The sequence below is a fragment of the Syngnathoides biaculeatus genome, chromosome 3 (genome assembly GCF_019802595.1).
Source record: "Syngnathoides biaculeatus isolate LvHL_M chromosome 3, ASM1980259v1, whole genome shotgun sequence".
Classification (NCBI taxonomy): domain Eukaryota; kingdom Metazoa; phylum Chordata; class Actinopteri; order Syngnathiformes; family Syngnathidae; genus Syngnathoides; species Syngnathoides biaculeatus.
The window spans coordinates 13,556,215-13,583,991 of NC_084642.1; the positions used below are offsets into that span (position 1 = coordinate 13,556,215).

Sequence of the window (27,777 nt, forward strand, 5' to 3'; positions counted from 1 at the left end):
AATAATATTAGCTTGTGATTGAAATTCAACAGAACTCATTATTACTGGGCTTCCTATGGATGAAGTCTAATGCAAACCTCATTAGGTACATCTGTAGAATCTAATGATCCAAAACCTGAACTACAAGAAAAAATATTTTGTGTAATTTCCGGCTGACAAGCCGCAATTTTTTTCCACACGCTTTCAACCAGCCGGTTTATGCGGTGATGCAGCGCTAGCGTTAGCGCACCTGGTTATAAGCCTTGGAACACAAAAGAGTTTCACGCTAGCGCCGCGCTAACGCTAGTTTTCTGTGTACCGAGGATTATAACCAGGTGCGCTCTGTAGGCCGGTAATTGTGGTAGCAAGATAATTAGTTTGTATTGTCGCAGCCAAAATATATTAACTCACGTTTATTATACATTATTACATTATATATAATATAGCTTTCAATGTGATGATGTGAACCTTGAATACGCTTCTAAAGTCGGGACAGATTCTAAGTACAAGTGATGATATATAACTTTCTGGAAGGCTGCTTGATTAATTTTAGGGGTTAAGACAATTTATTTTCTGTTTGATAACTTTTTTTAATGATTTTTTGTTTCACTGTCTTCCAAAGTTTAGTGTATTGTCAAATTAAAGTTCGGTATATTATAAAAATGGACATTTACTTGGAATAATGTCATTGTCATTTACATTTTCTACAGAAAAGTCAGGTTTTCGTGTAAAAAAATATAAATAAATAAAATAAAATCCTGACATTCTATTTTGAGGCCTTAAAGCCCTGCCCCACATGTAACTGGAGGAGACGGTTAAGTGGCGAGGACGATGCCAACTTGGAGACAAACGCCTCCGATTGGCTCATTAGAAGTGATGCGAAGCGGAACCTTTATTTTGCTAGCCCGTGAAAAATGACTGCGGCTGACGGCGTGCAGCGCTCATATTGGTACGTACGTTGAGGAGGAAGCCATCACTTGCGCTGAACATGCAACCCGCAGGCCGCCTGAGGCTGAGGATGTGGCTGGAGGAGCAGATCGAGTCTGGCAAGTACCCGGGAGTCTGCTGGCTGGACAAGGTAGACCACATTCAGAAGTTATTCACAATTACTCAAACCGGGCCAGAACATTTGGTGCACCTGCGCAATCGAAATGAGATCCAATTCAGAAAAATTCCACCTTCATAAAGCGATTATAGATGAGTTGGAATTGAACAATTACTGCATTGTCGTACGAGTTTCCAATATATTGATTATATTGACCTTCTCATCTAAAATTTGAAATAGCACGGAGATATTAAAAAAAACCACACAAATTAGTACATATCTAAATGGATTTTTAAATACAGCTCATATGATTGTGCAGTACCTAATAAATTGACCAGTGTATATGCAGTACTGTATTGTGCGAAATTCTAGCATCTTGTTTTATTGCCACTTTACATAAATTATTTGGTCAACGCACATCACTAAATGATATTGCATTATACAAGGGGAAAAATACTTTAAATGAAATAAGTTACAATTTTACAGGAATAAAAAGCAATACAAAATGTCATGACTTTGCTATAAAACTGTAAAAGAATAAAGTCATAGTTTTTCAAGTCATGATGGAAAAAGACTAAAAATTAGGCAAGTATAATTTTCATGAGGATGAAGTTGGCGTTTTCAATTAAGAAAGTTGAATTTATAATATATATATATATATATATATAATTTATAATAATTCACCCAATTCATAATTTTACAGGAATAGAGTCATCATGTTGCCAGAAAAGGCTGTAATCTAAAATAAATGTTCGGAATAGTTCGACACTCATTTCTGACTTACTGTTACAAAAAAAAAAAGAAAAAAATGTAGTCATAAAATGTTTTTTGAAACAAAATACAACTATGCTTTTATCCTAATAATTTGTTGAAAAAAAGTTGTGCTATTATGAGAAGTTATAACAAAAATCTGATTTTACATATGAAATAAGGTCATATTTTCTGTGAAAAAGAGTTCTAGGTTTACGACATCAAATCTTTACACTGCGTCAAAAAGTCATGATTTTAGTTTTCATATTAGAAGTACAAAAGATAACTTCTCCCAAAAAGACAATCATCATATCACATTTACATTTGAGACTAAAGCCATATTATTATGACTTAAGTCCTAATATTACAAAAATAACAGCATAATATGACAAAACAATTCATAAATTTACCTGAATGACGTCAATGTTCTGAGAAAAAAAAGTTGCAATATCACATGAAAAAAATTCCTAGTTATTCCTCAATTATAGGGAGAGGCCGTAATTAATATTGTTTTATGAAGCTTAGATGTTTTTTTAAAAAAACTATTTTGTGGTTGTATTGAAATTAAGACACGCAAATGATTATTTATGCAGATTTTCGAAAAACAACACAACGTAGTACTATGTTAGACATAATAGCAGTGTTACCTAACGTTTGCAAATTTTATATGATTCATATGACTTTGTCCCCGTGTTCATACCTCCAGTCGGAGAAAGTTTTCCAAATCCCGTGGAAACACGCAGCTCGTCACGGTTGGAGCATCGACCGAGACGCCACCCTCTTCAGGAGCTGGGCCATGCACACCGGTAACGCCACATCCTCAATAAATCCATCCATCTTCAACGAAAACCCACAAGACGTCAAAAAAAAAAAAAAAAAATGGCACTGCACCAAAAAGCAGAAAGCTTTTTAGTTCATGAAATGTAATCCTTCACCTTTGTACCCGCTGAAACTAATCGAAATGCCATTATAAAAAAAAATTTCATCATGAAATTCGTCTTTACGGGAATCATGTCTTTGCGTAAAAAAATGGGAAGTTTTACAAGAACATCTGACATAACATATGAACATATGACAAAAACCGTAACATTTTATTTTGATGGAAAAGTCCCAATTACGCAAGAATAAAACCAACAAGAGCCTTAAAAAGAGGCGTTGAAAGGTCAAACAAGAATAGCATAATAATATAAGCCATACTATGAGAATAAAGTTGTCTAGTATGCATAAAACGCATACTATAATTTCCGGCCTACAGCGCGCGCACCTGATTATAAGCCTCACCCAATAGATTTGTAAAAAAAAAAAAAAAAAAACATTTAGGACATACATAAGCCGCACCTGTGTAAAAGCTGCAAGTGCCCACATCGAAACATGAGATATTTACAAAGAAAGGTGGTACACAGAAAGAGTTTTCAAAGTTTTAATACCTTAGCTTAGCTTAACATAGCAACAACATGGTAGCACAAACAACCGCAGCAATTAAACAACATGGTAGCACAGCACTAACAGAGCTGGTGAAAAAAAAAAAAAAAAAAAAAAAAAACTAAATCACTGAGACGTGGCAGTAACACGCTAGCGTGGTGCTGATGCTAGTGCGGCGCTAACAGAGCCGTTAAAAAAAAAACCATACGGTTAAAAATCATGGCTACACAGCAGTAACAACACCAACACACTAGCACAGCGCTAACAAAAAAAAAAAAAAAAAAAAAAAAAAAAAAAAACACTTAAAAATCACTGAGAAACAGCAGTAGCAGCAGAAATGCTAGTGTGGCACTAACAGGGCCGGTTAAAAAAAAAAAAAAAAAACATACCAGTAAAAACCCGGCACCAACATGCTAGCACAGCGCTAACAAAATAAAACATACCGGTAAAAAATCACTGAGACGCGGCAGTAACACAGCAGCAACAGGCTAGCACAGCGCTAATGCTAGCACAGTACTAAAAGGGCCGCTTTAAAAAAAAAAAAAACATCCCGGTAAAAGTCACTTCCTCGGCACACTGGTCTCACTCTAACCTTTTCCGCTCGAGTCCCCCCCTTGTGACCGTTAGAAAAAATGCACAAATTAGCCACATAACCGCATAAGCCGCAGGGTTGAAAGCGTGTGGAAAAAAGTCGCGGCTTATACTTAAGGTACTCGTTTCTTCTTTCCGTACCGCTCATCCTCACAAGGGTCGCGGGAGATAGCCCAGCTATCTTCGGGCAGGAGGCGGGGTACACCCTGAGTGTAGGAATATAGATATCCACTTGAAATACTTTTTATTAAAAAAAAATTATAATTTTTTTTTGGGGGGGCTCCTTTTGGAGGCATACATTAACTAATATATTTGTCTAATGTTGTGAGTAGCACGCGGAGGAAAAGGATCTTCTGTCACGCTTCGCTCGTTGCATCCGTCCGCATCACGAAAGGCAGCGAAAGCGTCGGCGATCACGTTGCACTGTGACCTCGAACGGCCTCGCTAGACAAAACATTCGGCACGCCTGCGCGGTCTCATGATGCCGGCTGCGCACGTGTGCGCTGACAATTGTCGGTATTGATTGTGAAGGCGTACCGAATGAAGTGCCTGGTGAGTGGAGAACTCGGGCTTAGGAAAACTTAAGTGCTCGCGGGCCACATTGGACTTTTAAAACGGACAAATGAGCCAGGTCAGTCGTTTTCTTAAGAACAAACATTTCTTTTACTTTATTTCTTTGAGCACAACATTCTGCATACTACTATGTGTACTATAATCATTATAGTATATAATACTACTAGTATTTGTCTTGGTTTGACAGAGAAACTCCTGCCTCCAACAATAATTCCGTTTCACCAATAAAATGTTACGACTAGTAATGTATGACTCCATTTCACCAATCAAACGGAGTCAACAGGTAGTCACATGACCAACACACACACACACACACACACACACACACACACACGTGTCACACGCTCCTAAAGTAACAGTACTCTTACTTAGGTAACCTTTTGGGCTTTTCTACTCAACTGCATATGTTTTTTTTTCTTCCTTTTTAACAATCAAATGTGTATTAAAATAATTGTTCTTATTGACAAAAAATTTAATCAACCAAATATTTAATGACCGAAATTCATTTTCAAATTTCATGTACCGATTTGAGAACGAAAACAGCCAAACTACTGCAACAAATATGACTGGGCGTTAGAAAATCTAGGCGGCACAGTGGATCAGCTGGTAAAGCGTTGGCCTCACAGTTCTGAAGTCTTGGGTTCAATTCCAGCCCTCCCTGTGTGGAGTTTGCATGTTCTCCCCGTGCCTGCGTGGGTTTCCTTTAGGCACTCCGGTTTCCTCCCACATCCCAAAAACATGCAACATTAATTGGACACTCGAAATTGCCCCTAGGTGTGATTGCGAGTGTGGCTGTTTGTCTCGATGTGCCCTGCGATTGGCTGGCAACCACTTCAAGGTGTACCCTTCCCCCTGCCCGTTAACAGCCTGGATAGGCTATAGCACTCCAGCAACCCTTGTGAGGATAAGCGGTTAAGAAAATGGATGGATGGATGATTGGATAGAAAATATAAATGCTTAGTGGGCTGTATAAAAAATAAAAAAAATAAAAAAAGTATGCGCACGAGCTCCAAAGGCCACACTTTGTCCACCTACGGGATAGCTTCAATTGAGCCCAAACCAAACCGGATACGTTTTTTTTCAGGTCGATACCATCCAGAACAACACAAAGCGGACCCAAAGACGTGGAAAGCCAACTTCCGCTGTGCGCTCAACTCGCTCCCGGACGTGCATGAGCTCCGCGAGCGCAGCAACAAGAGGGGCAGCGATGCCTTCAGAGTCTACAAGATGCTGCCCAGCGCACACCCACGCAACAGAGGTGACATCGCCCAACATAACCTATATATACAATTATAAGTATTTAAAAAAAAAAAAAAAAAAGAAAAGAAAAAAAGTCTACACAACCCTGTTGTCCAACATGAAAGAGATAAAATTAAAAAACAAAGACATAACCCCAAAAAATGTTCAACATGTTAGTTCAAAAATAAATTTTCCAAAAATAAGAACAAAAAATATCCAAAAAAACATAGAAAAATGCAGAAATGGTACAACAACAAAAAATTGGACAATACAAAAGTATTTGACTCATTTTCATAAATAAAAAAAAAAAATCATAGATAGTAGACAAAAAAATAAAAAGCCTATTAGAAAGCAGTGGTAATAGAAAATGTTGGGAAAGAAATGCTATAATAGTGGTCAATTAGAAAAAATATTAGACAAATATTGGGTGAAAAAAATTAAATAATGGAAAAACGATAGATTTTGAAAAGTGTTTGAAAAAGAAAAAAAAATAAAAAAAATTACACAACTATGAGAAAAATTACTAACACTCTTAAACCATTCACAAAGATTAGCCACAAAAATAAAAAATGTAATTACTGTAGATGAAAATAAAACAAACACGCACATAAAAAGACAAAATATTAGAAGAAAAAAAAGCTCTATTTTCATGATTTCGCATAGTAAAACAATTTGAATTAAGGCTCCCAGTGATATTTGTACTGAATAACAAGAAAAAGGGCTCATTTGATGAGATACAAGCAGTAATGTTAAGTTGAAATGTTGTAATTGTAAAAGAACAATGTCATAAAAATGAGAAAACATTTTGTGATAAGAATAAATGTATAAAATCAAGAGATTACCACATGAAAGATTGTTCCATCTGAATAGGGGAACAATTATTCTAAATTTGAATTAAAAAGTATATATAAAAACAAGCTGAAATTTCACTGGAAGTAGCAGATTTTTCCCTGGGTAACTTTGGAATACCTCACCTAATTCAAATGTCATTACAATGGAGCCCCGCTATTCACGAGGGACAAGGACTACAGTATTCAGATTCTGAATCGGGAATAATCACAAGGCACGGTGGACAAACGAGCAAGAGCGTTGACCTCACAGTTCTGAGGATTGGGGTTCAAAACCCAGACCCGCCTGCGTGGAGTTTGCATGTTGTCCCCCCGTGCCGGCTTGGGTTTTCTCCGGGCACTACGGTTGTCCTCCCACATCCCAAAAACATGCAACATTAATTGGACACTAAATTGCCCCTAGGTGTGATTGTGAGTAGGACTGTTGGGCTGGGAAAGGCTCCAGCACTCCCGCGACCCTCATAAGGATAAGCGTCTCAGAAAATGGATGCATGGCATTTTCACCAATAATTGACAGCCATTATAAATGTACAGAAAAAAAAAAAAAGAATCAACCCCCCCAAAAATCGTGACGAAGCAGGAATAAACCAACAATAAGCAATTTCCATGAAAAATAGGGGTTAGTCCGTTCTCTCATTTTTCCCCACAAAAAAAAAAGACAAAAGTAGACAAAAATAAAGTACTCAAATAAGCAAATTGGTGTGTGCCACACTGTAAGTATGCGCAGGTCAACTGAATGATATTAGTATATGTTATCAATTGTTGTAACAAATGTGACAAACCTTCAGCCCCTTCTTCTCCTTCTAAGTGCTCCGGATGCTGAGTCAGCGCTTCAAAAAGCAGCAGAGCGTCGGAGGGCGCGCACCAGTTGAGACCGCGCAGCAGCCGTGGCAACCACCGAGTGTCAATTTATCCACTCAACATGCATCGCTCAGCATTCCTGCACAAGGTGAGACATTTGTTTGTCCAAGCGGTTTGTGACAATGTTGTTAGTCGCTGTGACTTGCCTGGTGGAGGATGACACGTGTTGTTGTTGTTGTTGTTGTGTAGGCGTGTCATGGGAGGCCATGGAGCAGGAGGATGGATCCAAGGTACCATGGTGGAGTCGTCTGGACCTTCAACTGGTTCTTTAGCTACATGAGAGGGGCAAAATTTTAGAAATACTGTAATTGTCATTTTGAGGCAATGAAGTTCAGCACATCCAACAAAGACTGTAAACTGAACTTAATATTTTAGAGGGTGGGTCTACCCCATCGTGTACGACAAAACTTTATGTTGAACTTCTTTTGTGCATTTCTGCAGCATTTAGATCACTCGAGCGGCACTGCTGAGCCCGGCAACCACATTTGTGCTCACGGAGGATGGAGGGCTTACCCACTTTGGGACAACTGGGACAGTAAGGCCACAACACACACGCGCACGTGCTCGTCGGGTAACGGGGAACTTACAAAATCAATGTTGAGTTATTTTCAGGAAAATTAAGAATTAACTATGAGCACATGGTTGAAAAATTAGGATGTTATTTAAAGACGTCAGTAGTTTTCATGATGGAAAAATGAAAGAAAATGATTTGTGAATCAAGTTACAGTGAAGAAAATAAGTATTTGAACACCCTGCTATATTGCAACTTCTCCCACTTAGAAATCATGGAGGGATCTGGGTCTGAAATTTTCATTGTAGGTGCATGTCCACTGTGAGAGATAATCTAAAGAAAAATCCATAAATCACAATGTATGATGTTTTTAACAATTTGTGTGATACAGCTGCAAATAAGTATTTGAACACCGATCTATCAGATTGAATTCTGACCCTCAAAGACCTGTTAGTCCCCCTTTAAAAGTTCACTTCCACTCCATGTATTATCGTGAATCAGATGCACCTGTGGGAGGTCACAAGCTGCATAAAGACACCTGTCCACCCCATACAATCAGTAAGACTCAAACTTACAAAAATGGAACTTTTTGGTCACAATTCCACTAACCGTGTTTGGCGGTAGACGAATGATGAGTTCCATCCCAAGAACACTAACCCTACTGTGACACATGGGGGTGGCAGCATCATGCTTTGGGGGTCTTTTTCTGCACATGGTACAGGACGACTGCACTCTATTCAGGAGAGGATGGCCGTGGCCATTTATTGTGAGATTTTGGGGAACAACCTCTTTCCCTCAGTCAGAGCATTGAAGATGGGTCGTGTGTGGGTCTTTCAACATGACAATGACCCGAAGCACACAGCCAGGAAAACCAAGGAGTGGCCCCGTAAGAAGGATATGAAGGTTCTGGCATGCCCTAGCCAGTCTCCAGACCTAAATCCAGAAGCAAATCTTTGTAGGGGGCTGTACTCCGTGTTTCTAAGCGACAGCCCAGAAACCTTTGAACACCTCTCTATCAGCTAGAATTCTGACCCTCAAAGACCTGTTAGTCCACCTTTAAAAGTCCACCTCCACTCCATGCATTATCCGGAATCAGATGCACCCGTGTGAGGTCTTTAGCTGCTTAAAGACACCTGTCCACCCCATATAATCAGTAAGACTCAAACCTGTAACATGGGTAAGACCAAAGAGTTGTCCAAAGACACCAGACACAAAATTGTACAACTCCATACGAATGGAAAGAGCTACAGAGAAATTGGCAAGCAGCTTGGTGGGGGAAAAAAGGTCCACTGTTGGAGCAATCATTAGAAAATGGAAGAAGCTAAACATGACGGTCAATCTCAATGGGAGTGGAGCCCCAAGCAAGATATCACCTCATGGGGTCTCAATGATACTTAGAAAGGTGAGGACTCAGCCCAGGACTACACGACGGTACTTGGTCAATGACCTGAAAAGAGCTGACACCACCGTTTCCAAGGTGACTGTTGGTAATACACTAAGACGTCATGGTTTGAAATCACGCACGGCACGGAAGGTTCCCCTGCTTAAACCAGCACATGTCAAGGCACGTCTTAAGTTTGCCAATGACCATTTGGATGATACAGAGGAGTCATGGGGGAAGGTTTTGTGGTCAGATGAGACCAAAATGGAACTTTTTGATCATAATTCCATTAACAGTGTTTGGTGGAAGACGAATGATGAGTTCCATCCCAAGAACACCATCCCTACTGTGAAGCATGGGGGTGGTGGCATCATGCCTTGGGGGTGTTTTTCTGCACATGGGACAGGACGACTGCACTGCATTAAGGAGAGGTTGACGGCGGCCATGTATTGGGAGAACAACCGCTTTCCCTCAGTCAGAGCACTGAAGATGGGTCATGGCTGGGTCTTTCAACATGACCATAACCCGAATCACACAGCCAGGAAAAACAAGATGTGGCTCCGTAAGAAGCATATCAAGGTTCTGGTGTGGCCTAGCCAGTCTCCAGACCTAAACCCAATAGAAAATCTTTGGAGGGAGCTGAAACTCCGTGTTTGTCAGCGACAGCCCAGAAACCTGTTGGATCTACAGAAGATCTGTGTGGAGGAGTGGGCCAAAATCCCTCCTGCAGCGTGTGCAAACCTGGTGAACAACTATGGGAAACGTTTGAACTCTATAATTCCAAATAAAGGCCATTTTACCAAGTATTAACATTGGTTTTCTCAGGTGTTCAAATACTTATTTGTACACAAATAAATTGTTAAAAAAAAAAAAAAATCATACATTGTGATTTCTGGATTTTTCTTTTCAGATGATCTCTCTCACGGTGGACATGCACCTACGATGAAAATTTCAGACCCCCTCCATGATTTCTAAGTGGGAGAACTTGCAATACAGCATGGTGTTCAAATACTTATTTTCTTCACTGTATATTCCACAAAGTGAGAATTTTAGAATAAATGTGTAATATATATATAAAAGGTGTTAAATTTGATCAGAATATAATTGAAGTAACACAAGTCATACAATATATATCAGTAATTTATGTTTCAGGAATAAAATTGTATTTTAAGCCCGAATTAAGTGTAAAAAGTAACAAAACTAAAATGTTTGAACATTAAAAAAAGAGGCCCACTGTCTTTCATGTCCCATATTGTTAAATGACCACCTTTCACTACCTACACTGAGCAATATTATTTTTGTAAAGGCAGAATTTTGATTCCGGCTTTGAAACATATAAGCAGATACCCCGTCACATTAGTAAGTGTTGTGTTCCCCTAGGTCCAGTTGATGAGAGCCTCTTTACCGTGCAGATAGACAACAACAACGAACTTTTAGAGGTGTCGGACTGGTCCTTACATCAAAAGAGCCCCACATTGTAGCAACATAAAGAACAATGTGTGTGTGTGTGTGTGTGTGTGTGTGCATGTCACACACCTGATCAAGTTGAATGGTTTCCCAACTTTTCTTTTCTTGTAAAGCCGCTGAAATAAAAGATGAGACATGATATTATGTTCCAAGCCACGCCATTAGCTCATGTAACTTCTTGATGCTTTAAGTGCTTCATACTCACTTCAATGACTCCGTGCAGCACCTAAATGGAACCAATCTCACGTTGCGTCATTGGGAATCAAGAAACGTGGCGTTAACACTTAATCATAAAAATATTTGGAACTATGTTTTTCATTGGACCGCAACAATATTCACATTTGTAATTTTATGTCTTTTTTTGGGACTTTTTTCTTGAAAAAATTGGGGCTACTTATACATATATATCACATTTACACAGCTCCACTGTGTACTACCTTTTATCGAAACAAGAAATGTTACTTTTTTTGAGAAAAAAAAAAAATGGAGGATCATGCTTTTCATAGTAAGCTGAAATATTCATTTACAATTCTACATTTCATTTTTGTTTTTTTTTTTATTTAAAAACACTTATACATTTTTCATTGGACAGCTACAATTTTACATAAAACCAACATAAATGACTTGTTGGGATAAGAAAATTTGAAGATGCATGCTTTTCAATCAAGATTTTAAAATTTTCTGCATCTTTTCTTTACTTACATATTCTAATGCCCCAAAATAATTTTTAATTATTCAAATGGGATTAAAAAAAAAAGAAAAAAATACTTTTGACAACAAAGTTTGCATTTTCAAAATTCAGATGTACATATTTTAATTGGACAGGTACAACATTCACATTTACATTTTTTCTGCCCCCCCCCCCCCCCATTAAATTGCACTGGAGCAAAATACTGAAAGGTTTTTTGTGTGTTAAAACAAAACAAATGCTTTTAAGTGAACTAACTATTCATCAGACCTATCTATTGATTTTTTTTTCAAGTGATTTGATGCATTTGAAAACAGACAAAACAGTTGGTAAAACATCAATACATGATATTATTTCCCATTGCAGAAATGAAAAAGGATGGACTTTTTTTCTTTTTGGAAGGAACATGTCATACAGTGCTTATTTGGTGGGAAAAAAAAAAATCACTGCTCTTACCCTGAAATTTATACAATATTATAACTCAAACATAAATCTATATTTCTTATTGTTGATTTAAGGATGAAACAATACAAGTTCTGAAACAAAAGGGGATTCAAAAATGACATTCAGCTAGTCCTCTAGCACACATTTATGTTCACAAGTTGTATTGCACTGTGGATAGAAACCGTCTAAAACAGCCCCGTTCAAAATGGTAATTTTTTTAAAAAAAAAAGATAAAGATAAATAAAACGTTTATGACAATTAACATGACCTATAACCTGCAGAACTCAATTGAAAAAGCCTGTCTTTTTTTTTTTTTTTTTTTTTTCAGAAAGGGGAAATCAAAATACTATATGTGAGAATGTGATTGCGGAAGTGCACACACCATCTTATAAGTGCAGATTTGGGTATGTTCAACACTTTTAAAGTGCCTCTGATTAATGCCAAATAAAATTTGGATGTTCTAGTAGACTTTTCCTGACATTTTTGTAGCCTTGTTACATCACAAGCAGCTAAATGTTGGCAGGTGTATATAATTCTCTACACAGCTACATACCCAGCTATAAGAGGGTGTGCTTCACCTGTGCAACCACAATATATCAGTTGGTATTTTTTACTTCGTCACAAAAATAAAAATTTGTGTCCAGGTCACAGAAAGGTTAGTCTCTTTTTATGTCACAAATCTAGCATTTGAACAGGGGTGTGTAGACTTTTTATATGCACTAATACAGCAGAGTGAGGGGAAAAACACAGATCAATGTGCACAAGAAAAACATTCAACAGGAATATGTGGTTACATAGCTTGAACACTTATTTATTTTTTTAAAAAGGGAGTTTGCAAAGCATCATCTTAAATCATCACCTTGAGGTTTTGATTTCATTTTTTTTCTGGACAATTTTCTCTCTCTTAGAATTGAGAAAAGACTGGCTGGTACACTGTATTTTTTTTTTTTTTATATATATTGCCTGGTACAGACTAACATGTTTTGCTGGCTTTATGATACAATTACATTCTGATAGACACGTGTTCAACCACGGGCAATACACACCCACACAAGCGCATGCATTGAACAGATCTGGGTGAGCAACGGTGCACAGAATATGGACACTGGTCAACATTCATACCAAAAACTGCTCTTTTAAGGCCATGCCAATGAAACTGAACCCGCAGCAACGTTACGACAATCAACGCGACGCAAATGTACAGGAGTCAGATGGCAAAAAGTAAGAGGCTGGATGTGATTGTAGGTCCATGATGAGGCTGCGTGCATTACAGTAGCTTGGGCCTGACAGCTAAACTAGCATACTTCCTCAAACAGTGGCTCCAATATTGAGTTATTTAAAAAAAAAAAAAAAAAAAAAAAAACTCAAGCTTCAGACTGATAAGGGTGATATTTATTTGCGCGTTAGGACATGAGACACACTGACAATGCTAAACAACCAAAATATGGAGTATTTGTTACCCCATATGGATGGCAGCAAAGTGAAACCCCAAATATTCCCTCATCAGAGTCGCCTGAATTTTTTTTTTTTTTTCTCCAAAAGTCTACTCCAAAGCCAGTGATACCGAGGATGAGCAACCTTGTAATTTAACACAGATGTCTTTGTAGACCTAGAGAAAGCGTATGACAGAGTACCAAGAAAGGAACTGTGGTACTGCATGCGCAAGTCTGGTGTGGCGGAGAAATATGTTAGAATAGTATAGGACATGTAAGAGGGTAGCAGAAAGGTGGAGGTGGGACTGCATCAGGGATCCGCGCTGAGCCCCTTCTTGTTTGTGGTAGTAATGGATAGGCTGACAGAGGAGGTTAGACTGGAGTCCCCTTGGACCATGATGTTCGCAGATGATATTGTGAAACTGAAAGTAGGGATCAGGTGGAGGAATAATTAGAAAGATGGAGGATTGCACTGGAAATAGGAATGAAGATTAGCCAAAGTAAAACAGAATATATCCGCATGAATGAGAGGGGTGGAGGGGGAAGAGTGAGGCTCCAGGGAGAAGAGATAGCAAGGGTGGATGACTTCAAATCCTTGGGGTCAACAATACAGAGCAATGGTGAGTGTGGTAAGGAACTGAAGAAATGGGTCCAAGCGGGATGGAAAAGCTGGTAGAAGGTGTCTGGTGTTCTATGTGACAGAAGAGTCCCCACTTGGATGAAGAGCAAAGTTGATAAAACAGCGGTGAGGCCGGCCATGATGCACGGATTAGAGACGGTGGCGCTAAAGAAACAACAGGAAGCAGAACTGGAGGGGGCAGAAATGAAGATGTTGAGGTTCTCGCTTGGAGTGAACAGGTTGGACAGCCAAAGTTGGATGTTTTGGAGACAAGGTTCAAGAGAGCAGACTATGATGGTTTGGACATGTTTAGAGGCGAGAGAGTGAGTATATTGGTAGAAGGGTGCTGAGGATGGAGCTGCAAGGCAAACAAGCGAGAGGAAGACCAAAGTGAAGGTTGATGGATGTTGTCAGGGAGGACAGTGGGTGTTAGAGAAGATGATGCATGAGACAGGCTTAGATGGAAAAAGATGACACGCTGTGGCGACCCCTATCAGGACAAGTTGAAAAGAAAAGAAGTAGTTGTCTACTAAGAGTCGACCCACCAAAATAGTCTCAAAGGCTTCCGTTTGGAACTTATAGTGGGCATTTAAGGGTCAATTTCTTCATATGATGGAAGTCTAATTAGAGCCACGAAAATGATAACCTAACCCAGAAATGATTGGGATTTGGTCAGATCATTTTGCCGTGCCAACATAAAAGACCTCCACATGGTCCAAGTAGGACAAAAAGTCTGCTATGTGAAGGTCCTACCCTGAAGAGATTCATAGTTGCCCTGTACTAAAGTCACAGAAAGTACAACGAAAATACAAAAAGGGAAGAAATTATTTTAAGGCCACAACGCTTAATGAGACGTATTCTGAATTGAGTACAAATTTAGGTTATGTCGGTTCAGAACTATGCCGTGAATCAAAGACGAACTGTACTCACGTCCAACCGAACGTTTGCTTTGGACTTGGTCATCATTGCTTGTAGCTTTAACAGGGACAGCTTTAAAATTGCACATCAGGCCGAATCAAATACTCTTGCAGGCCAAAGGTTGCACATCTTTAAATTCATGGAAAAAGAGAAAGAAAAAAAAAATTTCTAAAAAAATCATCTGTCATAACGCATCACATATTAGGTCATTTAATAAACAAATAGATTCATATAAACACCTAGCAATATTTGCATTTGAGTAAATAAGACACTCTTCAGCAACTATTTGAGGAAATATGGCACCATGGCACTCAGTAGAGAGAAAACATTAGAAAACGCAAAATAATCCTAATTTGGATCATCACTTAAGTGTACAGGTTCATTGATACCAACCCCTCTGCTGTGCTTTGTTTTCATTTAACGTAATACACATCTATACATTAAAAAAATACCAAAAACAAATATCCTGGATCCACACAGAAATGTTCTTCCTTGGCCCCTGCTTCACCCCTCAGTCCGGAGATTTATTGTAATATCCTGCTGAGAATATTTTTAAACGTTGGGAAGAAAAAGAAAAAAAATCTCTGGTGGAGAAAAGAAAAAGCCATCAAGTAGGTCCCGATAGTGGGAGAGTGGGAGAGAGTTCCACACCCACTCACTTGTGCGCAGTGGGGATACTTCCAAGTTCATCAGATTTACGTATTTCCAAGATTTTAAAAACATTGAACATCTTAAAATATGAATCTAGTACAAACAACTATGGCCTCGGCTTAAAAAAATAAGAACATGACGACAGACAAGGAAAGTCATAGTTTATTAAAATTGTTTTTAATCTAAATGGCTATTTAAAAAAAAAGGCGTAATTCCTAAGCAGGCGGGAGTGTACATGGTATATGGTCCAGTGTACGCGACTCAATTCAAGTTTAGTAGAAAACAGCAATCTTCAGCCCTGAAGATGATTCAGAGGATCATGAGACTTCTCTGAATTTAAAAAAAAAAAAAAAAAAAAGAAAAAAACAATATCCTGCTATGCTACCTCCACCTGGATTTTAACCTCAGAGGAAAAAAAAAAAAAACAAACAGAAACGTAATGTTCCACGTCTTCAGCGTGGCCCAGCCACCATGAGGTCCGTTTGCAAATGCGATAATAAATACAGCCATTCATGTGAGCTACAAGAGCGACAGTTTTCCTCATGCACGCGCACACACACACACACCACACACACACACACACACACACACACACACCCGCCCGCACACGCCCACACCCGCACCCGCACCCGCACAAGCATATGTCGGACTGAGATGAGCGTACTAAATAAAGCCTCCTGTTCCTCCTCTCTACTCATTTAACTGGTTCTCTTTACAGTGCAACAGCATGGCAGCAAATGGATAGCAGTGCTTTTGTAAAAATAAAAAAAAAAAGGAATGAAAAATAAAAATATATACAACATTATGGAAAAGCAGTACTTTTATCTTTTGGTCCTGTGTCCATGAAGGACTGTGAACTGCTTCCTCCTATAAACAATTGTAGTAGTTTCCCCCACACTGAAGGGCTGTGAGGGAGGAGAAAAGCAGAATATACATTAGAAAATACATACACGTGAAACAAAATAATGAAATGTCTTTCAGAGGAAAAAAATGTTGAAAAAAAATACAGTGGAATCTCTTGAGTGGGGATGTCAAACTCATTTTTGTTGCAGGCCACATTGTAGCTAGTTTCACTCAGAAGGCCGTTATGATTGAAACCATAGAAATCTTTAATCGCCTCATATTTACACATCAAATTTTTGAACTAGTTTTGGAATCGGAAATTGGGGATAATGGGCTACTAATGTTGGTATTTGGTAATACAAAAATGCCTGCAATATCTCAAGGTTTTCATTTATGATATGAAAATTTGAAATTTTTGTACAGTTTTTAACAACCATCGTGAAAGCTGACACGCATGATTTGCCTTTGCGGGTCACAAAAAAAATAAAAAAAAAAAAAACATGTGGTGGGCCAGATCTGGCCCCCGGTCCTTCAGTTTGACACCTGTGCTCTAGAATAAAATAACAGAAATAAGACAGCACGCTGGGGTTGTGAGTCGTACGCCTGCCTCACTAAACTCAGCCTTCCTGTGTGAAGTGTGGATGTTTTCTCTGCTTGTGGGTTTGCTCCAGGTACTGCGGCTTCCTTGTACATTCCAAAAACATGCATGTTTGGTTCATTAAAGAATTGTTCATAAATGTGAAACTGATCGTGAGTGGGTGTCTATTTCTGGGGGCCAGTCAAAGGTGTACCCTATGGCTCCCCCCAAATCAGCTGGCTCAAGCTCAACCGAGAGGATGAATTCAATACAAGACTGATTGATGGAAATAATCAATTTCAGGGTCTATCTAGCACAGGGGTGCCGAACTCATTTTTGTTGCGGGCCACATTGTAGTTACAGTTTCCCTCAGAGAGCCGTTATGAATGTGGAACCATAAAAATCTTTACCTCATCATATTTACAGAGAAAATTTATGAACTAGTTTTGTCATCACAAATCAAGGGTAATGTTTTTTTTTAACTTTTGTTGTTTGGGCACAGAATATTGCTTGCAATATCTCAATGTTATCATTTATGATATGACAATTTGAAACTTTTGTACAGATTTTTATTTATTTTTTTTTAATCATGGGAGTTAATTCTCATCATTTTCCTTTGCGGGCCACATAAAATCATGCAGCGGGCCAGATTTGCCCCCCCCCCGGGCCTTGAGTTTGACACCTATGATCTAGCACAAAACTTTCATAAACTTAAACTGCGATTTTAGTACCACTTTAACAGTCACAACTGACGTGTAAAACATGTAAAACAGATGACACATTTTATTTGTCTTACATAATGTTACAAGTCATGTTCAACTTTCGAGAGAAAATAGAACGACTAATAAGAAAAAAAAAAACATTGGGATTTTTTTTTTTTTTCACCCATAAGGCCCAACTCAACGGCTCACACATGCTGTGCATAAATACAGTAGCTTTAATAGGTAAAAAGTAAACATGACACAGCTGTCAATGTATATTCCCAAACCACAAAAGACTACAATGCTAATCATAAATATTTAGGAGATGAAAGTCAGAAGACGGAACTGTAACATTTTAATTTTATTGGAGGAGGAATGGAGTGGAAATAAAGCTCTCAAAAGTTTGACTGTACTGTATTCAAACAATATATATATATATATATATATATATATATATATATATACACACACACACACACACACACACACACCACACACACACACACACAAAACAGAATGATAATACTGTCAATATGAGAATTTGAATGGCCGCTTTCTTGATGTGCGCCACCCCTCCACAAATTGAGTGGAAGTAATTAGTGTAGTGCAGTGTACTGACGTTCACAGCAGTATCAATTTTGAGAGCAAATTTTTAGTTCCACCCAGTATGTTCCCTTGAGTTGAAAACAACAATTACTTAAAAGGTGATTTGAGTTTTTTTTTTTTTTTTTTAAATCTTCCTAAAATATCCTCACCACACTGTTACTACTAGTATTGACTGTTAAACTGTTATGATGCATTAGACCAGGGGTGCTCAATGCGTCGACCAGTTTCAGTCGATCGTGACGGTGTGTTGAGGGGGAAAAAAAAATACATCAGCCGTTTTTTTTTTTTTTTTTTAAACTTTAGCTCACCGCGCATGTGCAAACAACGACAGTACAGGGAAACACCCTGTCGGTGAGTTAAACTAAGCTAACCTATTTCATTATTGGTCATTCTAATAAAAAAAAAAAAAAAAAAAAAAAAAGACAGCCCCCTATGCCCCACCTGGATGGTTGAGAAGTAGATCTTGGGGCACCCCTGCATTAGACAAACACTGAAACATCCATCCAATTTTTATAACACTTGTCTTTTTTTGGGTAAGCGATGGGGTACACCCTGGATTGGTCACCGGCCAATCACAGGTCAGGGAGGAAACCATTCACACTCAAAAACACAAATTAAGGCCTTCAAGGAACCCAACATTTATGTTTTTGGAATGCAGGAAGAAGCCAGACTACCCATGGAAAACCCGTGCAAGCACGAGGGAGAACGTGTAAACTCCATCCAGGATGGTCTGAGCCAAGATTACAACACTGAACTGTGAGGCCACCATGCTGCCCTGGTTCTGGAAACAAATATTTCTTTTATTTCCTATGAGGGGAAACTTGGTTCTAAACAAACTGGAAGTTTTGTTTAACATTACAGGTTTCACTGTCACATTTTAAACTTCATACCAGGCTACTGAGGGAAGCAACTACACCTCAACTCAAAGAAAAAGACATGCATGTCTCACCTCATAATTGTGAGCCTTCAGAGCCACCGTGTACGTAGCCGCCTTTTGACTTCATTTGGGCCTGGATCAGGTCCACCTGCAAGCACGCAGTAAGCAGTGTTCAGTAAACAGAGAATCCACAGCAACCTAACATGACCTGGGTGCATTTATCTGAGGGGTAAAGAGAGCTTTTCAAAACTCACCGAGGGCAATCCCAAGCCCATGTCACCCGAGCCGACATGTGTGGTGTGGACGAAGTTCGTTGGCTCGCCGATCATGGAGCGGTCGATTCGTCGCCTCCGTTTCTGGAAATGGCCGTTGACAAACATACTCTGGCTGTTAAAATACATTCACTAACATTTTTTTAACACTACATTGAATATTGTCAGAGGATGACGTCAGAAGCTGCCTCTTCTTTTTGAGTTTTATTTTGCTTCATGGCATTACCAAACAATTACAGATTTCATGGGCTCCCCCTACAGTTTTGGGGTCTAACTATTCATTCTGGTAAGCAGACATTTAATGTGCTAAATAAAAATTTATTAAATTACTAAAACAGAGCCAGTAAAATGTATAGAAGTAAAAGATTGTTTCATCATTTGGGCCTGCAACAACACTTGCACAAAACTATAAACAGTAACATAACATTCGCATCGAACATGGAAGCTTCCATGTAGAACAGAAATGTAGTAGAATTCTACAGCAAGTTGCTACAAAGATTTTAACTCTCAGAACAGAAAACAATATCGATTACAAATAATAAAAAAATATATATTTATAAATGTATTATTATTTATCAAATATAAAAGTAAGTTTCTTTCGGCTTGTCCCTTTCGGGGTCAAAATATATTAGTATATAAATAGGGCAGCATGGTGGCCCAGCTGGTAAAGCATCGACTTCACAGTTCTGCGGTCAATCCCGGACCCGCCTGTGTGGAGTTAACACATTCTCCCCGTCCCTGCGTGGGTTTCCTCCTGGTACTCCGGTTTCCTCCCACATCCCAAAAACGTGCAACATTAATTGGACACTCTAAATTGCCCTTAGGTGTGATTGTGAGTGTGACTCTTGTTTGTCTCTATGTGCCCTGCGATTGGCTGGCAACCAGTTCAGGGTGTACACCACCTCCCGCCCGTTGACAGCTGGGATAGGTTCCAGCACTCCCCGCGACCCTTGTGAGGATAAGCGGCAAAGAATGGATGGATTATTATATAAATAAAAAATTTCCTTGTGTTGTGGTGTAACTTGACTAAGTTTATTATCTGTAAGAATGACTGATAGCAGGTAAAACAACTATTTGATATTTTCCATAAAAATAAACTATGGAGATTAGGCCACAAACTTTTAAAACATCCTACATTTCGTTTGAAGGAACATGCAGGAATAGTTCTTGTCTTCCTTCTGCCTCACGGGGACCTAGTCACGTTTACCTTGCATTATATAAAAGAAAGGCAGTTTTCTATTTTAAAGAAAAAAAAAACCACGTCATAAATTTCGACTCGAAACGACACAATGACTCAAATGATTTAAATATTAAGTATACTCACAGGCTGTGGCTGCTCCGCAATGCAGCAACTAAAACAAACCCAGAATTCAGTCATTCCTAGGCAAGTGACGCCGCCGCGCTAGCAGTTTCCTGTTTCGGTTGAGCCGCCACTCGTCGTGTATCTTCCTGTCTGATGACAGCAGAGCCGCAGACGCACAGTGGAAACTGACGGCGGTCTCACCACGGGTCTCTTTAGGACTAACGTTTGGTACGAGAAACGACCGCCCAGTGGAAGGAACCACCTCCTGTCGACAAATCCGACAAAATATGTATTCAGTTTTATGAAAAAGTTGGACTTTAATTCAAGATGAGGATTATTGCAGCCAACAGAAATTATTTAAGTAATTCTGCTAGAACAAACAATGAAGTCAAAGCTACACCTCTAAATGTATGAGTCCGTTCATTCCATATTTACATGTTTGGAATCTGTGTTTCCAAACCCTGCCCTAGAGGTAGTACATACCATGACTGAAAAATATGGAAAGAACGCACAAATGCCTGCAATAGCTGAGAATGAGAAAAAAATGAGGTCAGTACAGTTTATGGCAGACGCGCCTGTGCAGTGACCTACTATCAACACTGTCAATAATGCTCACATTTTAGAGGGGGGGTTAATGTCATAATGAGAGCATCTGATTACATATCGCATCTTAACGGAGAAAGAGAGCATAATTTCAATGAGTATTGTAATTCGTCTTGGGAAACATGACCGAACACCGAGACGCCATGTCACGTAAGTTGTATCCATTAATGTGTGGGAATGTGACTGGGAGGAAAGAATAATGGAGGAATGTGAAGGTCAGGCTATGTTTGGAGTGAATAATTGAATCTTAAAGCTACCCCAAGGGATGTATTATGTCAAGAGAAAATATCCTAATTCAGCGATTCTCAAAAGTTGGATTGACATCATTTTGGGTGGGTGATGAAATGGTTGGTAAAATGTGTGTGTGTGTATATATATATATATATATATATATATATATATATACACGTGCATTTGTATTCGTTTTTTTTTTTGCCAAACTACAGAGCCGTGCCAAATTCCCACAATAATTTTATTTGGTACAAGACCGGAAGTGCAACTGCCTTGGACTACAGCTCACTTCAGTCTTTGGCTGGATGTGATGCTTTTAGGAGTATATCAAACTCACATAACAGCGTCTCATGAACATGATAATCGGTGCAGCAAAAAACAACATGCAATGGCATTTATACAGCCTCTTCCCTCTTTAGATGGCGTCAACGACACAACTCACAATACTAGTTTTATGGCATGGAGTTACACAAATGTTTGTACGATTCTTAAAAGTGACATATGATGGCTAAAAACACTTGGGAAAGTTATCGTGGCTCATTACATGTAGTTTCAAGAAACCGTTACGACAAGAACTGCACTGTGATCAACAATATCGACCCATATGCCGTAGAGAAACACAAATGGCGCACAGAAATGTGGGCGTCGGTAACCTATCCAGACATCGTCAACTGTCTCCTCTTCTCGACAAGCGCTTAGACCGTGGACCAACTAAAAAATTACAAAGGTCTGGAGGTCTACAACAAATTCATCAATGGCTGGATTCGTCATGCGGCGGTATCCATCGGAAGCAACCTGTTAAGGTTAGTGTACCGCACAATACATATTTAAATATGTACCGCGTGATTACAGTCAGCGTTGTGTTAAATTATGTTGATTATACCAACGAAAGGGTATAATAATAATTTTCCACTTCCACAGCTACATTTCTAACTCAACTCATGAAACAGCTAGCGGTGCGGTAACTCGTTTTTGCAAACTTGTTATAATAAAACAGAAAATGCAGATTTTGGAGACATACATTGCATTCACACACAAGTATTGTGCTTGGCTGCCAGATCGGCTCTGCTAATACGAGACAGCCACAGTTGTCGCTGTTTGGTTGCTAACTTCTCTGTTTTTTCGCACTGGTTCTTGATCACAGCTGGCAGTCGAAAGAAAGTCGCTTTACAACGCCCACTTTTGTTTGAGCAACCGATAACAGCAGTGCCCCCCATTCATATGCCTTTCTGCTTAGTTACGGTGTGTTTACGCAAATTCACCACACCAAGATGGCGCCCGCGTTCTAAATCGGAAGGTGTGTGACGTCAGTCGAAAACAGTCTATTAATAGAATAGTTTTGTTCCACTTGTCTAAATTCTTCATTTCCTAAAAAGAATGCATAGTGTTGGTGTTTCCGTTTCATCAAGATCAGTTCATGTTATCCATGATAGAGTTATCACCTTCTCACTCATTTTCTTCTCTGAATCCCCCTGTGAACATGCAAGCACACTGCAATTGCTTAAAAATATAATACACTGGATGTGTTTTAAAATGCTGTTTCCCCCCCCAGCATTTCTTGATTGTTCTTCACTTCTACAAGTTCCTTTCCAACAGTAGGGGAATGCAGGTGCCAGATGACAACTCTTGAGAATCACTGTCTTGTTTCTACGATGACGCTTTTGACAAAAATGACATTTTGTGGTACAGCAGGGGGTGAAAACGGGACAGGGGAGAGAGAGAGAGAGCGAGAGAGCGAGAGAGAGAGAGAGAGAGAGAGAGAGAGAGAGAGAGAGAAAGATCCCTCAAACGTAAGACGGTCGCTGGTATTAAGCATTTCCTTATTTGGACGTATGGGTGTCCACTTTTGCTACCTTTCTCACGCAGCAATATAGTTTATGAGGGATTTTTATGGCATAATTCATTCATAAAAATGACTAAAGATCACATTATTCAAGTCATTATGAATTCGAACCCCCCCCCCATAGACAACCATAACGACAATAAACGACTTCCGCCAAGACTGTGTGATTTATTCTCTCACTACCGACAACTCGTTTTATGAATTTATTGGATCTTTGTTGGGATTATTTGTACGGTTTCAGAGCGCGGATTACGGAGAACCGCCGTAATTTATATTTACAAACAAATTGGCGTTATATAACTATGCACCATGACGGCTAATAAAGAGCCCACTTTACGTGGCGACCGCGAATGTCAATGTCACTGTATGAAATACGATCCGTAAAACAAAACAAAATGCTTAATTCGAGGGTTTAAAGGGTTCGCTGTTTCAAAAACCGCCTTGGCAAGCAGCGGCTAATGGGGTTAGCTCGTTCGCTACTCTAACCGCATTGACAGCCAGCAGCCGTGCTAACTCAGCCCCATTTCCCAAAGTGAGACATAAACTGACAATTTGAAACAACACGCAATAACTCTCCTGTATTGCTGTGAATTATTCGCTCATTCAAATATATTAATTACGGGGGAAATGGTCTTACCAGACGACGATTTGTTTGCCCGAATCAAACGCTACTGTCGACTGCAGGGACGGACAAGGCAAAAAAACTAAAAGCAAAAAAAAAAAACAGGAAGAACGGTGTTGGGAAATGCAATCGACTTCCGTTCTAAAGTGTGACCACTTCCGTGTTGACCCACGCTTTGCACGTTTTACTCGTGGGTGATCCATCGCGTCTTCCGATATTAGCAGTTTTATTTCTACACACACAAAAAATATATAAAAAAAGATGAGGCCGCTAACAGAGGAAGAAACGAAAACGTTCTTCGAGAAACTGTCGAAATAGTAAGTGGAGCGGGACTATGTTTTGATGCACGATGATGACTCCGTGGATTAGCATTCAAGGCTAATTTATCGTGTACGTACATGTGATAACAGTTTTCCTTTCTTAACAGTGTAGGAGAAAACATAAAGCTCCTCGTGGACCGACCAGACGGCACATACTGCTTCAGGCTTCACAATGATCGCGTATATTACATGAGGTCATAGATTTAGTCACACAATTTAGAGCCGTGATTCTCAAACAGGAGTCCGCAAAAATATTACCGATACATTGTTACGATTGGCTAATCAAGTGCATACAAATGGAGACCTGCGTGGCTACAGATTTCAGGCTGTCAAACTGTGGGCACGACTTCCTCCTGAGGTCGCTGTCAAGTCTTCTGGTTGAACATCTGCAGCATCTCTTTTTGCATGCTCAAGGAAGCCAGTGATCTTAGGGAGTACAGGCAACTGTGTCCATTCCAGATACTTGAACATCAATAAAAATTCGACTCGGGATGTCCGGACTAGTTACTTCATTTGTTAGTACACTGGTGCCTCGGTTCTCGACCACAATCCGTTCCAGGAGGACGCTTAAAAAGTGAAATGTTCAAAAACCGAAGCGCGTTTTCCATTACAATGACTGGAAAATGAAATAATCCGTTCCAAGCTTAAGAAATGTTTTTTTTTAAGTGTTTTTTTTTTTTAGCTTTTCTTGATAATAAACTGCATAGTAGAAATACATGTATAGTTTAAATACTTTATAGAATTAAATCATTCAAGAAATTTTTTATTTTTTGCTTAAAATGTATGCTTCAGCACTACGAGTATGCTAGGCTGGGAGTGCATTGCCGTATCTGTAGTGACCCGGCCCCAGCCTTGTAAACCTTTTTTTACTCACAAAGTGCCGAATAACTTTAAACAAGCAATAATGATGGGGGGGAAAAACAGACATTATTTTTTATTTTCACAGAAAGTACGTAACGTAGAAAAAATTTAACTTGCAACGAGAGGTAGGGTTAATGGAACGAAAGAAAAAAGCAATGCAAAATAACTGTCTCAAATGTCTTTGGTGGGGGTGACGCACCCCTTTTTAACAAAGAGAGAATCTAATGTAGACTTTCTGCTGTCTTCTGAGTACCTTCCTGAAGTGGCTCATAACGTCATTGAAATTTTGCAGTGCTCTGCAACATTTTGCTTTGTTAGGGTGATGGAATTTGACAAAATTATGGACGTCGTTCCATTTAGCGCAGATAGCTTTTATATCGGCACTTGACATCCGTCCTAACACTATCCCCAGCTAACTGCTGCTCGTTTATGAAAATAAGAAGCAACTTACTGATTTTCGTTGGAAAACCAATGCAAAAAATTTTTTTTCGAAATTTTAATTTGAAAACCGATTTGTACGAAAACAGAATTACTGAGTTAAAAAAATGACCATATCGACAATTGGTTGACTGTCCTCATTCTATGTATGCACTTGAGAAAAACACGCTCACAATTTATTTCTAATTCTGTGAGATCACAGTTTGAGAACCACAGGTCCAATAGGCCCATCAAAACCTCTGAAGCATTTCTTGGCAATTGACTGTTGTTCTGCTTCCACAGTGAGAAGATTCTTAAACTGTCCACAAACATCGCTCGGAACAAACTGGTGTCAGTCGGCACTTGTTTCGGCAAGTTTACAAAGACCAAGAAGTTTCGGCTTCACATCACAGCTCTCGATTTCCTGGCGCCCTATGCAAAGGTGTGTTTCGTTCATTTTTTTTTTTTTTAATATTGAGTAATAAGCAGTGTTATCGCTAACCTGCAATGCTGAACGCCATATTTGGGCAATGTAAACTCGCAGCATTGTTGCAGTACCAATTTATAATCCGTTAAGCAGCAGCTATTTGAATGCAAACTGTGTTGCAACACGGAACTGCACTGTACTGTACCGAATGTTCCGCTTCTGTGCTTGCTCGATCGTCATGAAGTTCAAGGTGTGGGTGAAACCTGGGGCCGAGCAGTCTTTCCTCTATGGCAATCACATCTTAAAGTCCGGTCTGGGGAGAATCACTGAAAACACCACGCAGTACCAGGGCGTGGTGGTCTACTCCATGGCCGACGTGCCCCTGGTATGTACTCTCCCGTCAGCTTCAAATTCCATCTGGTACAGAACATATTGAGTCAACGACGCGGGGCTTGTTACTTTTCAGGGTTTCGGAGTGGCAGCCAAGACGACGCAAGAGTGTCGTCGGGTCGACCCCATGTCCATAGTTGTGTTCCACCAGGCTGACGTGGGCGAGTTCATCAGGAATGAAGATGCATTAACATAAATCAAGATTATACAGTATCAGTCGGACAGTTGCTGCTTTTGACTTCTTCCCCACGACCCCACACACAGACATGCAGCCTCCATTTACTTATTTCGAATAAATCCCATTTGTGATCATTTGAGTCAAGTGGTGTTGAAATGCAGCAAAGTTTCATACATTTATTTCTGTAAACTTTGGCTGAAGGTGTTAAGGAATGTGTTTTTACATACACATTCCAATTATAAGAGAGAATGTATCCATTTGCAACCATGTTTGTTTTTAATTTAAATGTCATAAAATCAGGTAAACGTCTTTTTTGCAATGGTGACCTGATCAAGAAGGCAGCATGTTAAATGTGAAGTTTATTTCAGTTATTTACACTTCTCTCAAAAATAAATCAGTTGTACAAATTCTAGGTCACAGCAATGGTGGAAAAATATCTCCACTATCTTAGTCACAGTTCTTTTGTGACAAAAACCTGGGATTTGAACAGGGGTGTGTAGTTTTGATATCCAGTGCAGCCTTCTTCCTGTTTTTGTAATCTGTTTGGTAGTACTTGTGTTGTGCTGTTTAACAAGTACAGTATAAGTATATACCTGTTAAAAAGATACAATTTCTTGGAGCCGAATTTCCCATTTATTTTACAAAGATTTGTATTAAATGTTATTTGTTTTAGATTAAGTGGTATGGTTCATTCATATCTGAATTTGCACCTTCACATTCTAGTTTTGACATTCATGATGTCACTTAAGTACTTTTCCCCTTACAGTACTCTTACTCTCATTACTATGTGGAGGACTTTTTAATTTTACTTGTTATATTCCACCCACCCATTTTCTGAGCTGCTTATCCTCACATGGGGTCATAGGAGGAAACCCCCGCAGCCATGGGGAGAATATCCAAACACCACAAAGATAGGACTGGGAATTGAACCCCAGTTCTCAGAATTAGGAGACCGCCTCACCAGTTGCCCCACTGTGCAGCCTTGAGTCATTTATTCACAAGTAATAGTACTCATACTTGAGTACAATATTTGGCTACTCTACCCATAGTGTTTGGGATGAATGACTGGATTTGATGATTTGTGCTAACGCTCAAGTTTAAAGGAATATAAAGTAGTGCTGAAGACTGACAAGGAAGCCAATCTTTTTTTCATAACTTTTAAACTTGAAAGCAATGTAAAAATATTTTGGTGGCTCTATGCTGCGATGTTCATCATTTATTGACCTTTTGACACAGAATATGTTCAGTAATATGGCAGCTTCCCACCATAAATGCCAGTAACAATT

General features: G+C 39.3%; 3 protein-coding genes across 3 annotated transcripts; 2 read left to right on the forward strand and 1 right to left on the reverse strand.

The window, feature by feature from the left end:
* Nucleotides 1–967: 967 nt before the first annotated feature.
* Nucleotides 968–10,990, forward strand: LOC133498040 (interferon regulatory factor 2-like). Its single transcript, XM_061814430.1, has 7 exons — nucleotides 968–1,057; nucleotides 2,481–2,580; nucleotides 5,445–5,618; nucleotides 7,256–7,396; nucleotides 7,498–7,538; nucleotides 7,750–7,843; nucleotides 10,581–10,990. Exons 1-7 carry the CDS (start codon nucleotides 968–970, stop codon nucleotides 10,679–10,681), a joined length of 741 nt encoding a protein of 246 aa, XP_061670414.1. The 3' UTR covers nucleotides 10,682–10,990.
* A 317-nt stretch (nucleotides 10,991–11,307) lies between these two features.
* On the reverse strand, nucleotides 11,308–24,037 carry cdc42se2 (CDC42 small effector 2). Its single transcript, XM_061814436.1, has 5 exons — nucleotides 23,914–24,037; nucleotides 20,621–20,864; nucleotides 19,279–19,380; nucleotides 19,097–19,172; nucleotides 11,308–16,325 (listed from the first exon to the last, which is right to left on the reverse strand). Exons 2-4 carry the CDS (start codon nucleotides 20,672–20,674, stop codon nucleotides 19,098–19,100), a joined length of 231 nt encoding a protein of 76 aa, XP_061670420.1. The 5' UTR covers nucleotides 20,675–20,864; nucleotides 23,914–24,037; the 3' UTR covers nucleotides 11,308–16,325; nucleotide 19,097.
* nip7 (NIP7 nucleolar pre-rRNA processing protein) lies at nucleotides 24,024–27,163 on the forward strand. The gene is made up of 5 exons (XM_061814435.1): nucleotides 24,024–24,215; nucleotides 24,326–24,412; nucleotides 25,800–25,938; nucleotides 26,168–26,308; nucleotides 26,390–27,163. The coding sequence occupies exons 1-5, from the start codon at nucleotides 24,160–24,162 to the stop codon at nucleotides 26,507–26,509; spliced, it is 543 nt and encodes a 180-aa protein (XP_061670419.1). The 5' UTR covers nucleotides 24,024–24,159; the 3' UTR covers nucleotides 26,510–27,163.
* The last annotated feature ends 614 nt before the right edge of the window (nucleotides 27,164–27,777 follow it).

Bases quoted from the DNA above. Each gene is read 5' to 3' on its own strand.
- cdc42se2 (XM_061814436.1), bottom strand. From the start codon at position 20,674: ATGACTGAATTCTGGGTTTGTTTTAGTTGCTGCATTGCGGAGCAGCCA. The intron at 19,381-20,620 runs GTGAGTATACTT...GGCCATTTCCAG, and splicing joins TTGCGGAGCAGCCACAGCCT to AAACGGAGGCGACGAATCGA. The intron at 19,173-19,278 runs GTGAGTTTTGAA...GCGTGCTTGCAG, and splicing joins TGGGCTTGGGATTGCCCTCG to GTGGACCTGATCCAGGCCCA.
- nip7 (XM_061814435.1), top strand. From the start codon at position 24,160: ATGAGGCCGCTAACAGAGGAAGAAACGAAAACGTTCTTCGAGAAACTG. The intron at 25,939-26,167 runs GTGTGTTTCGTT...ATCGTCATGAAG, and splicing joins TCCTGGCGCCCTATGCAAAG to TTCAAGGTGTGGGTGAAACC. The intron at 26,309-26,389 runs GTATGTACTCTC...GTTACTTTTCAG, and splicing joins CCATGGCCGACGTGCCCCTG to GGTTTCGGAGTGGCAGCCAA.
- LOC133498040 (XM_061814430.1), top strand. From the start codon at position 968: ATGCAACCCGCAGGCCGCCTGAGGCTGAGGATGTGGCTGGAGGAGCAG. The intron at 7,539-7,749 runs GTACCATGGTGG...GCATTTCTGCAG, and splicing joins AGCAGGAGGATGGATCCAAG to CATTTAGATCACTCGAGCGG. The intron at 7,844-10,580 runs GTAAGGCCACAA...GTGTTCCCCTAG, and splicing joins ACTTTGGGACAACTGGGACA to GTCCAGTTGATGAGAGCCTC.